At 42.9% G+C, this 14773-nt stretch overlaps 1 protein-coding gene across 4 annotated transcripts in view; it reads right to left on the reverse strand.

The window, feature by feature from the left end:
• Positions 1–310: 310 nt before the first annotated feature.
• ARMC9 (armadillo repeat containing 9) overlaps positions 311–14773 on the reverse strand; it is a 193711-nt gene continuing 179248 nt past the window's right edge. For all 4 annotated transcript variants that reach the window (XM_040349711.1, XM_040349710.1, XM_040349712.1 and 1 more), the window contains 3 exons: positions 8020–8146; positions 5729–5874; positions 311–1291 (listed from right to left, as the gene is read on the reverse strand). In XM_040349711.1, the coding sequence (XP_040205645.1) occupies positions 1269–1291; positions 5729–5874; positions 8020–8146 (296 nt within the window). In that variant the 3' untranslated portion in view covers positions 311–1268. The remainder of the gene's footprint in view (positions 1292–5728; positions 5875–8019; positions 8147–14773) is intronic.

Genomic DNA, 14773 nt, shown 5'->3' on the forward strand with positions numbered 1-14773 from the left:
ATGAAAGCGGTTATGTTTCCCAAGCGCTAATCAACTAGACGGCAGCGGCCGGGGGGGCTTGGCTTTCTCTTTAGGGACTAGGCGGCGGCAGCAGCTCTCCTCCATACCCGAGGACTGCTCTGCTCCGCTCTCCGCCCCCTCTCCACCCGCTCTCGGGGGGGGGAAAGTATCGGGAGCATTTGCGCGAGTACAAGTACTCGCGCAAATGCTCAGTATCGGTATCGGGACAACCCTAGTTTTAATTGTGTCTTAATGTTATGCCCTTTTATCATTTTCTGAAACATATAGAATAAAGGTTTGGAAAAGATAGTGAAACAATAGATTACCCAAGATTTATTAGTATGAATATTTCTAAGCTGCTATTTAAAATGTATAGATTTTGTATAGTGCAAAGAATACTATAATACAATTTCTGTTGTAGAGCCCTTATAAATAGTCCATATATTTTAGCAATAAAATGAGCCTAGAGGGTCTATATGTCCTTACTGCAGCTAAGCTCGCTCCTGCAGCTGTGACCGAGGAATTTTGAAGCTGGGTGGGCTTTTTGAGATTGACAGCAGGCAGTGGTTGGATCTATAGTCACTACTGGATTTGTTTTTTTCATTGATTTAAAAAATGGTAAATACTGCATTTGGCTGCTAGATGGAGCGAACAATCGTATACCTACAATATATAGCGACATCTAGTGGCTGAATGCATTATTTTCCATTTAAATCAATGAAAAACATTCATCCAGCACAGGAAATGAACCTGCATAAAAAATTGATCAACATCCTCTCCTATTTTTAATCAAGGTGAAACACATCAAAGTACGTTTTAGTACAAAATACAAAGCTGGATTAGAATCAAGTCATTACGACTCAAACAGTTCATATACACAAATAAATAAATAATTAAACCAACAGAAAATCTACAGCAAAAGGCAAACATCCAGAGCATGATCCAACCAAAAGAACAAATGCGGTACTTGTTAAAGTCTGTTATTGGTTGCCACATATTGTTTCTAGTCATACCAAAACCTGCAAGCCTTTTAGGTAATGAATGATAATTGTCAGTCTTCTGTATACGTCACTGTACATCTCTGGGCTACAAAAAGGTTTCTTTCGCAATAAGCACCCAAATTTTGTGTTTATAGGTGTTCTCACTGGCACTCAGGTAGCAGATCCGAAGAGGTTCTTGCCAATAGGGCATAAAGTATGGATAAACATAGTTCTGCTGTCTTTATTACATTAGGGAATCCTTGTTGATAAGCACAATTTTGCCACTTCTCACTTTCTGTAGGACTGGCTGCCTGGAAAAAAAGAGATAAAATAAGTATTGAGGTTATATATTAAAATATACATCATTTATTTATTTTTTATGAAAAAATTTAAGTACTTCACATATTATAATAAAATCATATAAGTGCCTTTGCAGTAAGATATCTGTTATTTTAACCATGCCTGCACCCTTTTGGTGTTCACAAGAATGCATGGTAACAAAGTGCCATGTATTTTGGTGTGGCAAAAAAAAAAAAGAAAAAAAAAAAAGCTTATGGACTTTGGTTATGTAATGTGTATGTGTCGTGTTTTGCCCTAAACCACACACGAAAAAACGCGTGCACACCCTTTTACCTGTATAGATGTGAACAGAGCCTAAAAGTGGGGGATCGCCTTTCAGAGGGTGGTGAAAGGAGGTTAGCAGGCTGTTTTTTTTTAACATTTCTTTTTTTTATAGGTGAAGCAGACATTTTACATTGTGATACTGTGCTGAAACTACGATCCAGCAGTGCTGCCTGGCAGACATGCAAGTAGTGTTAAAATTGCCACACCACAAAGCATCTTGGCAATGTGTACTGCTCTGAGCAGCATCATGTTTGCTAGTAGGTGGGTGGTTGGGGTGGTAAAAACGAGCCTGTGTTTATCACTCCCTGACCACCTGTGTGAAAGGAACCTTAGTGAATACTCAGAATTTTACTGTGCATACTCCAAGCACAGGTTCATCACAGGTTTAAAAATGCACATTTGCCAAGACTATGGACTAGGGCTGCAACTAACGATTATTTTCATAATCGATTAGTTGGCCGATTATTGTTTCGATTAATCGGATAATAGCCTTGGGCCAATTTGTTGTTGGGCAGATTACAAAACACAAATTGCCGCAAAAACACATTACATGCTTTTCTGCAGCTTCTCCATTGAAGTATATTGAACAAAAAAAAATAAAAAATAGCACCGTTTTGCGTAAAAAAAAGCCCTTGCCCCTTCCAAATACGCAGCAGCTGAAAAAAAATCATGGATGTGAACGTGTCCCATAGGAAAACATGTAAATGAACTGTAGTGTGTTTCTGCAAAAAAGCACCAAAAAACAGGTGTGACCCAGGCCTGAGATGTTTAGTAACAGAATTAAAAAAACAAAAATAAGTACAAAAAGAGCAAATAATCGCTACTGTAAGGGGTTCATTTTTTTTTACTGTGGGACAGTGACTGTAATATTTACAGTAGCGATTTGCTTTTTTTGTACTATAAAGGGCTAATTTTAGTTTTTTTTTAACCCCATTATGTTACTGACCGATTAATCGATTATGAAAATTGTAATCGATTAATTTCATAATTGATTAGTTGTCGATTAATCGATTAGTTGTTTCGGCCCTACTATGGACATATTCTTAACAAGCAATAAAGGAGCTTTAGCAGTACAGTAAAGCATGCATTTTACTTTTACCCTACATTAGGTTGCACTTCCACAGAAGGAAAAGGAAAAAGGAGTGGTGACTCAATGTGCTTTTACTGCTTGCACAAAATATGTAAATACTTAAAGTGAACATGTACCCAGACTTTGCACACTTAGTTTTATTGCTACAGCCACATACCATATGCTGTCGGAACACACTTTCAGCTGCCAGAAATTTGTGTAAATCTGACAAGCTGACTGTCAAATATAAGCGATCAGGTAGCTGCTGTACAGCTGGCTGATCACTTCCACACACCTCTAGTACATTCACCCTCCACTCCCCTTGAGCGTCCCCGCCATGTTTCCCGGGGTATGAGCTCCCATCTGTGGACCTGGGTGCCTATGGATAGAGCGGAAGGAGACGAGCCAATGTGTGTTCGCTGATCTCCCCTAACTAGTAAGAACATGGAAGCATTACAACACATCTCAGTTTGTTTGCCACAGGGGCTATGGAAGATACTACTAATGAAGTGCAATATCCCACACATGCCAAAGTGACAGCAAAAAGTTAATTATTTAGGGTTAACTCTAAGTGGATGTTCTGTAAAGGCTTTTCAAGCACCGCCTATGAAAAGTGTAGGGTATCAAAGTTTGTCACCGTTTTATGAGTGCACACAATTTTAAAATTTGACATGTTGGGTATCTATTTACTCAGAGCAACCTCATCTTTTATATTTTGTGCCAACAAAGTTAGGCAATATATTGAGTTTGTGTGCTTTAAAATTATTTTAAAATATTTTTTTACGGGCATTTTGAGCTTTATAAATTGTGGCCCTATTATCAGGTGACATAAAAACTGGAACTACCACCATTTTTCCAGGGTCTCTTCTTTCAAAAAAAATATATAATCTTTTGTGAGTTTTAAGCAATCTTGAGGCTTAAAGTTATTTTGGGCAAAAAATGCAAAAACAGCTTTGGCAGCAAAAGAATTTGATCAGTTCTGCACACTGACATTGCTTTTGACATTATTCTGTGAAACATTTTGTCCATTTGTATTTATTGTTCCTTTTACTAATCTTACTCTTTTCAGATTCTTCCATGCAGTTCATATGAATGCATTTCAAACACATTCCAGATCGAATCATGAATGGATCTTAAAGTGGATGTAAACCCGATTCATGAAATTTGAGCTGGGCACATATCTGCAGTCTTTTCTTATCTCTCTTCAAAAGCCCCAAGTCTCCTGGCTTTCTCCTGCTCTGTTCTTCTGTTATCAGCATGATAACTTTGGACAAGTTCCCATGACAACTGTGATAAAACCAGCCTGAGTTTTGTGTCAGGGTGGGTGCTATGAATAGATTAGCAGAGAGCTGGCCTATTCACAGCACAGTTCTGCAAGTCTCTGCCTATGTGTGTGCCTTTCCTCCAATCAGCTGTCTCACAGTGTATAGCAAGAATCCACACCCACAGGTGAATCAGGAAGAGAAAATTCTAATCTGAATCTGAACAGAGGCTGACTTCTAAATGTTCAGCACCATGCTGAACATTAGATGTCAGCTTCTAAGCTGAATGCTCTCTAATGCCACGTACACACAGCCGTTTTTCACGACGAGAAAAATGCAATTTTTTTAAATTGGTCGTTAAAAACGATCGTGTGTAGGCTCCAGAGCATTTTTCTCAACGAGAAAAATGGGCATTAAAAATTTAGAACCTGCTCTATTTTTTCTCTAGGTTTTTCACATCGTGAAAAATGGTCGTGTGTAGGCTTTAATGACAGGTGAAAAAACATGCATGCTCAGAAGCAAGTTATGAGAATGAAAATTTGCATAATCCCGCCCAAAGGGTGGTGCCATTTGAATTGAACTTGCCCTTATAGTGCCGTCGTACGTCACCACGCTTTGCTCGAGCATTTTGTTTCATGATCGTGTGTATGCAAGGCAGGCTTGACAAGAATCACGTCGAGAAAAACGTTTTTTCCATGACATTAAAAACGGTCATGTGTATGCGGCATCATAAGCAGGTTGTCCAAGTACCCCACAATTGGGATACCTGGGTCCTCAACAATCCTAGAATCAGAGCCAACACGATGGTAAACACTCTGGACAGGCCCACAAACTGGTAGTGGCGATGCTCCATTGCGAATTGCATAATCTGTTGGTGAGCCTGGAACAATCAGAATATGTAGATATGCATTCTTGAGATCAATGCACACCAGGAAGTCCCCCTAATAAAGTAAAACAATCCTCGAACAGATGGATATCGTCCCGATTCTCTGCATAGGCCCATATTCTAATAATACCTTCATGGTTTATACCTGTTCTTTTATGCAGGAAAGCAAATTTTACAGTATCTAAAATGATTCTGCATTTCAAAAGGTTTTGTCTGGAGCTGGGCTTTAAATATCTTTGATGTCTTTGGCAGAATTTATAGTGATCAGCTAAATTGGCAGCTTACACAAAGTTTACAGATAGTAACAGATTGTAAAAGATGTATTACTGGTTTATGTGCTCGATTTGTTTGAGATCAAAGGTAAAAAGGAGATCTGAACTTGCAGTTTTACAATGGAAGAAAGTTTTAAATTACCAATTACTTGCTGGCACCTGCAGTTATTTGTGAACAAAGAACAATCAATTCTAAGAAACATTGTGCAAACTGTTCAATAGCACTTTCAATAACAAAACAAAAAAAAAAGAAAAAAGGATTTAAACATTGTTTGTTGCCACGTCATTGCTTCAGGTGACACCTCATTCCCCAGGGGAAACTTAAGCTTGCTCTGTGGCTACGAACATTGCTTCACCATGTGCAGATTACATCCTGTCTAGCACTGACATTAATATTGGTAACGTGTTCAGGACTTTCCCTATGTAATATCCTACTTATGATTTGCCAAGTGGTACATTCAGTCGGAAACGCGTGTATTAACATAACATCACAGATCAGGAAGCACATGTTACCCTGAAGCTCTGCAGTGCAGTGGATGTGAGCCAACGACAGTCACAACCACTGAACAGGTAAACCTGTCTGCTCACTGTATTGTCACAACAATAAAGCAGTCTCGTATCAGCTCATATCTTACTCTGTCTGCTGCGGGTGGAGGATCCAGCAGAGCTGGGCCGGCTGGTTTGTTGTGGTCCAGCCTGGGAAAACTGAGGAGCAATAGTAGGAGTCTTGGATTTTCGTGGGCTGACACTCTGAACTTCTGGACTGCGTGAGATCCAGGATCTGATTCAAAAGGACCCAAAAGCATAATCGTGTTAGTAGTCAGACAGTAAAGGTGGCCATACATAGTTTTTTTTGTTTGAAAAATACATTCCTCCACCCACACAATTGAGGCCAGGACATTGAATTCTGACAGCTGCACCCCAAGATCGAGAAAGAATTTCCAGCATGTGTTTGGTATTTTTTTTGCGGCAAAAAACACTACTGTCCTGATTGCCCCGGCTCTATATTTTTCCTGCCTGTATATGCCTCTGACTTAAAATGTATGGACACATAGGCCAACATGGTGGGGCATTTAGAGGCAGAAAAAAAACAAATTCAAATACCCTTAACCCCCTGAGCGGTAATCCTGAGTCTGGCTCGGGGTGGAATTTAAGGACCAAAAGTGGTAACCCCGAGCCAGACTCAGGATTGCCTCGCAGTATCCACAGGCATAAGTTACTTACCTTGTCCCTGGATCCTGCGATGCCTCCCCGCTGTGTGATCGAGCGGTGTCCTCCTCGCTCGATTCACAGTGCCGACGAGCTCCGTTCCCTGCGACTTTACGACGCACGGGGGCGGAGATCGCTGCCAAATTTAAAAAAGTAAATAAATACAGTATACTGTAATCTTATAGATTACAGTACTGTATGAAAAAAAACACACACCCCCTTTGTCCCTAGTGGTCTGCCCAGTGTCCTACATGCACTTTTATATAATAAAAACGTTTCTTTCTGCCCGGAAACTGGAGATTGTCTATAGCAACTAAAAAGTGTACCTTTATGTCAAAAGTGGTTTTAGAGCAGCTAAAAAACAGCGATAATAAATTAGAATCACTTGCAGAATTGAGCGATTTGTGGGGAAATTTGTCATCAAAAAATGAAAGGTAATAATTTGTATTATTATATTATTTGCTATATTTATATGTACTGTATTTATTGGCGTACAACACTCACTTTTTATCCTGAAAATAGAGGGTAAACTGTTCCTGCGTGTTATACGCAGGGGGCTGTGGAAATTTTTTTTCCTGAATCTTCCCTCTTAAAGCGGAGGATCACCCAAATAACATCTATATAAGACCAAATTCTTTATACTTCTAACATGTACATACCTTATTATCGCTATTTTCAATCTGGCTTCCGGGGTACTCACTCCCGCAGGAGTAGGCGTCTCTATCCTGAGCCGCAATGTAATCTGGGAGTTCGCCCAGATGAGTGATGTCCTTTAGAAGAAGTTCCCCCCGGCGGATAAGGCCCCCCCCTGTATTGCGTAGGTGCATCACGAGATTCACCGAGTTTCCGAAAGTAGCCGAACATGTACAGCTGCGAGTCAGCTCTATACGGCGCCTGCGCAGTCAACTCTACACAGCTCCTAGTCAATGCGCAGGCGCCGTGTAGAGCTAACTCGTGGCTCTACATGTTCGGCTACTTTCGGAAACTCCGTGACTCTCGTGACGCGCCTACGCAATAGTAAAAGACGATTCTGAAATAATTATACCGCCAGGGAGGTTAAAAGTGACATCCAGTGTGCACGAGGCCTTAAGCTGGCCATACATTATACAATTTTCTCACTCCATTTCCTATAGATTTACCTTCAACTATGTAGTACAAGGGCCTGCCCGATTGCATACAAATTTAAAGCGTCTAGGTCTGACCTCATATTATGTGGTTTCGGTAAATCTAAAAAAAAGAATGGTATAATGTATGGCCAGCCAAAGTCTCACTACAAATCTGACCTGTGCTGGCAAATAAAGCTGGCTTAGCATATGGAAGGTCTCATTAATTTCCATAGCCTGTCAGGTTGTAATTACGGTTTGGATTACTTTTTGTAATGGGTTGTAACAAGGTTTAAATTCATGGAAAATGTGGAATTCATGTTCATTTTCAGTAGACACCCTGGAATTTTCTTTCATTTTCACTTTTGATAATAATGGTCACTATGACAAATAGATTACATCTCCCTAACAGCAGCAGAGGCAGCAATAAAAACCTGACATGGACTCTAATCCCTCTCCCCTCTATCCAAAACAACAACACTTTTTCACCTTTAGTTCTACTTTAATAATACAGAGTACAGAAATGTTGTGCAGGAGCCTACAGCAACCATAGGGTTATTACACATTCAACGACTGCTGTGAAAATCACTATGTATCAGTTGTAAATAATTTACCTATTAATGTGTCCATTATTTTTCTCCATACCCAAATCCAGGATCTGAGGTGAAGGTGGAGATACAGGACCTCTTTGCTCAGACCGACTTGATGGTGAAAAGACCTGTGAGGACTCTATATCTACAGCTATAAGAGGAATATGAAGAAAAATGTGTGCCATTAAAACAATTCTGGAAAAAAATAGGATTTTTTGTACTCACCGTAAAATCCTTTTCTCTGAAGTCCATGGACGGACACAGCTCCTTAAATCTTGACAAGTGGGTTATGTTCCCTGTTTACAGGAGAGGACTAGGCAGAAACATGTTAAATAGTTAAATACATGTTACATTAACAGAGTTGAACAGCCCCGCCCAGGGGGCGGTCCCTCCAGACATAACCCTCCTCACTGCAGCTTGCAGCCTCAGTTCGTAACAAGCAGTACAAACCTAAAAAGGAGGGGTGGGAGCTGTGTCCGTCCATGGACTTCAGAGAAAAGGATTTTACGGTGAGTACAAAAAATCCTATTTTCTCTTATCGTCCATGGACGGACACAGCTCCTTAAATCTTGACAAGTGGGACGTCCCCAAGCAGTGTCAAAAAACGAGGGGTGGGAAATATATCAGTAAAAACAATTTTAACTTCACCCCAAAACAAGCAGAGCTCCTCAACGGAGGAGGTGCAACTTTAAACAGCCGCCGGCAAAAACTAGCGGCTGAAAAAAACATCATAAGATGCACTCACAGCAACCATGTAAATTCTGGAAAAAGCGTGAACGGACGAGCAAATCGCCGCCTCGCACACCTGTGAGACCGACGCATGATGTCGGGAAAAATAAAAAAAAAAACCCAGGAAGCACCAATTGCCCTGGTCGAAAGTGCCGTGACCGGAAAGGGGGGCCCGCCCTTAGGAGCATAGGCCTGTATGACGGCCTGCCCGATCCACCGAGAAATGGTGGTCGACGAGACCGCCAGGCCCTTTTGTGGACCAGACACCGACACAAAAGAGAGTCAGAAGCTCCGAAATGGAGCCGTAGTAGGCTGGTATACCCGCAAAGCGCGTACCACGCCTAAAGTATGAAAGGCCGAAACCTCCTTCGGAAGAAGGGAAGGTCGCGGGCGCACCATCACCTAATCCTTATGGGGGATCAAGCATGGCGGCTTGCAAGACAAGACCGCCAACTCAGAAACCCCTCTAACAGAGGTAAAGGCCACTAAAGGGGCCACCTTCTGAGATAGTGTCAAGAGAAAATCTCTCTGATGTTTCCAAAAGGAAGGTTCCTGAAGAACCGAGAGCACCAGAGTCAAAACTCATGGGGGAAGAGATGGGCCAAGAGGGGAAAGTATATGACAAACCCCTTGCACACAAAAAAAGGGGACCCACCAGGGAACGGGCCGCAAAAAGGCCACTAAAAGAACACAGCCAAGGCTGAAATCTGCCCCCAAACGGTGCTTTAAGCAATTTTTAGATCCAATCCAAGCTTTAAAAACAGCAGGACCCTGGACATTGAAAGTACGCCCGTGGACGTCACTCCATCCCTTCGCACCAAGAGAGGTGCGACGGTAGATCCTCCGGAAGAAGACTACGGTGCCCTGTTGAGATGACCGAGTCAGACAGACCCTGGTCACCTAAAGTCTGGCTTCCAATAACCATGTTAAGCAAGTCAGTGACTGTACAACAGGAGGAAGTATGGGACCTTGAGACAGGAACCTCCTGCCCTGGCAATCGCCAGGGTGCCTCCGCTACCAGGCGCCCGATATCAGCGTACCAAGGACGCCGAGAGTAATCTGGAGCGATTAGAATCATCGGGATCTCCTCAGCATCCACTCTGTGGAGCGGCCGAGGAAGCAACTACCATGGAGGAATGGCAAAAAATCACCGATACAGACCCCACAGGGCCACCAGCGCGACTGACGCGTCTGTACAAGATCACTAGACCTGGCCACTAACTGACACCCTTGCGGCGGAGACAAGCTGCCAGGAGATCCATGCCATGTGAGGCTCACCTCCTGCAAGGGAGCCGAAACACCCCAAGCACAAAGACCAGTCGCCCTGGTCCAGCATCTGGCGACTCCAGTAGTCTGCCTGCCGGCATACCTGATGGTAGACTGAAGCCACGGCCGTGGCGTTGTCCGGCTGAAACCAGATTGGTCGACCACAAGGAGAAGCATAGCCTGATCGCCTAAAATAGTAGGACAATGAACAGTAGACAGCACCTGGTATTCCCAGGCGGTCTTCCACCAGGCACTAGCCAGGCCCGACCCTGGGTAGCTACCGAGACCAGACACATTCAAGGAGGTGTGGTCATAGGTCCACGCAAGTCCAGCGACTCAGGGCCGACTGGACCTTTTTTTTTTTTTTTAAGAAGGGTATGGAAGGCATTGACACTACCACTGAGCTATAAGCTAAATGGATCCCCAGTTTTGTGAACCTCCAGGTTCACAACCCGTGAGCTGGCATTCGTCGTAAACACCGACCACTGGAAGGAAGGAACAACTTCCCGGACCGAAGAGTCGGGAATCTCTGTCACCAACTCAGAGAGACTCTGACTAGGTGGCGCACAGGAATCTAATGATTTCAGAGACAAGAGATTTTTACCACCTGGACAGTAGTTCCACTGGAAAACCAGGGTGTGGAACTGGGAATACTGTACCACCTTGAAGTAGGCTACCCACAGACAATAAAAACTCTGTGGGAATCACAGGTGCTAACACCTGCTGCCACCACCAGCATGTGGGGAAGGACCCAGATACTGACTCCAATATTTACATAGTGTGTATTATAATATGCACACCTGTCCATACAAATAGACAAAAGCTCCTAGAGCCCTATTCAGGGCCCCTCACCCACTTGCTGCGCTGACCAGGGGTAACCAGGGGACTCCCTCAGGAGGAGACTGCCCAGCGCTGCCTGTGAGGAAAAGAACCGTGAGGTAACTTTTGCAGGGACCTGTGTTTAAACAGGAAAAGCCTCCTAGGGCTGTTTTATTTAAGGACAAGTCACAGATACAGCATAAAAAGCAAAACCATTACAGGTGTCACCAATCAGTCAGCGTCTGCTGAAGTATAATCATAAACATCTGTGCTCATCACAAGGCTTTTTACCTCACAGGAAAGCCCAATACAAAAAAGGAAAACACAGGCCAGATAACACAGTCCCCTCAGGAAGGCCCCCTCCCCCCTGACAGCAGCAATGTTAGCAATGCAGCAAGGGAAAGGAGCAGGGAAGTAAGGGGAAGGGACCCCCGAACCCCAGGAATGCCCAGCTGTACCAACCCACCGAAGCAGGAGGGACTGTACTTACCCGTCCGAGCGAGGACTCGCTGACGCATTCCTGACAGACCTACAACCGCAATGGAGGTAGCTGTCGGCCCGGTCCACTGTGATTGAGACAACACCACAGCTCAGTCATATGTGGACCTCGGAGCAAAGCTCACCGGCCACCTCAGGAGTCATGAGGTATGGCGTGGCAGACCAAGCCTCTTTGCAAAGGTGTGCCCACGCTTGCTGGTCGGACTGAGTAGACTACAAGGATCTATAATATCCAGCCTGTCTCTCAGCCAACAGTTGAAAGAAGATTCTTCAAGAAAAAGTAAAGTAAAATAAAATAAAATTTCTCCTCAGGGCGCTGGGCCCAAAGGGAGCCATACGTCCTTCTCCTTTGCTAGGCAGAACGAAACTGAGGCTGCAAGCTGCAGTGAGGAGGGTTATGTCTGGAGGGACCGCCCCCTGGGCGGGGCTGTTCAACTCTGTTAATGTAACATGTATTTAACTATTTAACATGTTTCTGCCTAGTCCTCTCCTGTAAACAGGGAACATAACCCACTTGTCAAGATTTAAGGAGCTGTGTCCGTCCATGGACGATAAGAGAACTCTTGTTGCATTCAGGATGGAAGTTGGATATAGGTATCAAAACTGTAGGAACCCAAAGATGCCTAAGCATTCCTTTAGCAATTGCGCAGAGCAAACCAGGAGCCCTGAAACCCTGGGCAATCCAACAGGCAAGTACGGGATTCAGTTCTTGAAGTCAAAGCACTAGCTCACCCTTCTAGTGGTAAGTGACTTATTACAGTTCTACGCCAATAGGGAAAGATAACTCTAACTTCAGGAACGGAAGTCAGTGTTACATAATAGATGTTTTTTTTCAAGGTGTTCTGCAAGTCTATTGCTAAAATTGTCAGTAACCTATGGATGCCTGCTATCCTGTTGCATATCAGTTTCATAACTTTTGTATCACTACAATAGCAGCCTCATACAGTTGTGCTCATAAGTTTACATACCCTGAGGAGATCTCAAATGTGTAGTTCATGCAAGACCAACCAAGAATTTACAGGAACTGGAGGCTGTTTGCCAAGCGGAATGGGCAGATTTACCATATGAGAAGAGAAAGAGCCTCACCAAACAAATAACACAAAAGACTTCAAGCTGTCATTGATGGTAAAGGGGGCCATGCACGGTATTCAGAACTGGGGTGTGCAAACTTTTGATCGTGTAATTTAGGTAGTTTCTGTTATCATTATGATTTAAAAAGAGTATACACAATTGATTGACAATAAATGGCTTCAGTCAAACACTAACCATGAGTGAAAGAAAAGTTTTTGTGTTTATCGTTCGTATTCTCTGAAAAATGGCCAAGAAACCATAAATTCTGACAGAGTATGTAAACTTATGAGCACAACTATATATAGAATGAAGTATCAATCCTGAAGTGAATGCCCCATTGAAGGTTTGTAAAAAGGATTGGGAGCAGAGCCTCACCATATTGTCACACACACACACACCATTATTGCTTTACAATAAGGAAAACTGGGTACCGCGGTTTCTAATTCTTGAACTGGAAATGAGGTATCTACGTTGGAACAGAGTTTTATGAACTGCAGCTGAGGATGGGGCTGTAGCTCAGTACTGGTATAGTGAACCTAAGAGGTGTATAGCTCATGGAAACAGATCTTAAGGTGTTACTAAACCTAGGACCCTGCATTCACTATATCTGGTCTTCCATAGTACACCGAACATGGAAATGCAATCATTTTAGTAAATATAAACTGCCAAATACCCTTTCTCACCAGCAGTATTTAGCAGTCTTGTGACTTCCATCAGTGTTTGGTTAAAGATTGTAGGGGGAGTTTTCATACTGCACTGGCTGTCCTATCAGGAAGCAGGACCCTGACCCTCTGTTTGGACAGATCCGATTGGCCCTGTGCCAATCACATGCACTCTCCCAAAAAAAGCTCTAGCAATACACACCAAACTGAGCATGTGCAGCCTGACTTCACTAACTCTGTCTTATCCGGACAATACAAGTATAGGAGTATATGTGCTTGCAGTTCCCAACAGCCTTCATACACAATGCAGAGGACTAACCCAAACCTGTCCTTAATTTAGCTAATGCTATATATCAGGGGTCTCCAAACTGTGGCCCAGAGGTTGCCCTTTGCTAGCCTTTATCCAGCCCTTGGGGCACAATTCCTCCCACCGATATTAGGCACTATTCCTCCCACTGACACCAACAATAGGACACTATATCTTTCACCGATACCAATGATGGGATACTATTCCTCCTATTAATAGGGGGAATACGCCTCCAATTTCCCACCAACCCTGAGGCCATATTTATTCTCACTGATGCTTGGCCCGTGACATTTTCTGCCCCTGCTCTCCACAATCCGGCCCACCTAAAGTCTGAGGGACAATAAAGTGGCCCTTTGTTTGAACAGTTTGGAGACCCCAGCTATATATGCTCCAACTTGGAGACTCTTAAAAATATAGAGTTAGGCCCACAATATACAGATGAATCTTGACGTAGGCACTGTGGCGTCCACATATATTTGCAAATGTGTGCAACTAAAACTAAAATCTGTTTTTAATATGAATTGTTAGACAAGGTCAGCTAGCCAAGTGTGCTGGGAATTTTTTGTATGTTTGTGTAATGCATTGCCCTTCAATGTGCACCTTCCTGCGAAGGCTAGTCGGTGGTTGTCATCTCTATGTATAACATGCAGGAAGTACACTCCAGCACAGAATCTCAGGCCGAGTAAATGCATATCTGAGGCGGCTGGGCGCTAAGGCCTACTTTTCCTATAGAATATGTGCTACATAGTTGACAAGCGGTTAATAAAGACTGATGTGTTTTTGTAACTGAAATCACTACGAATTTCTATTCATCTTCTATGCTGGAGCCTCACTACCACCTCGAAAGTGTAGATGGGGGGGAAATGGGGTCAGTTTTGACTCATACCTTACAGTCTACTTTGGCAGCTCAACAGATCTAAATACCTAAAGAGAGCGGTTTCTTTTTGTTTTACAGCAATCTCAAAGAGAATGGGGATTATTTACAAAAGGCAAATACACTTTGCACTTCAAAAGTGCACTGCAGATGCACTTGGAAGTGCAGTCGCTGTAGATCTGAGGGGGACATGCAAGGAAAATAAACATAATTTTAGCTTGCACGTGATGTGATGATAAAATCAGCAGAGCTTCCCCCTCATTTCAGATCTTCCTCTCAGATCTACAGCGACTGCACTTCCAATTGTACCTGCAGTGGCTTTGCCTTTCGTAAATAACCCCCACTGTGTTCCAGGGGAAAAAGGGTGAAGTACCGTAAGTATGCACTGTGAATTTAAGTTTTTAAATCCATACGATGATGTATTATAAATAATATAATGTCCCTTTAGCCATAACAATATTTGGAAAATTCAGACATACTTATTTACTATTAAATCTAATTTCACCTCCATTTATAATATCTTTTTAGTTTATTAGAAATGATCTTGCATAC

The sequence above is a fragment of the Rana temporaria genome, chromosome 4 (genome assembly GCF_905171775.1).
Source record: "Rana temporaria chromosome 4, aRanTem1.1, whole genome shotgun sequence".
Lineage (NCBI taxonomy): Eukaryota > Metazoa > Chordata > Amphibia > Anura > Ranidae > Rana > Rana temporaria.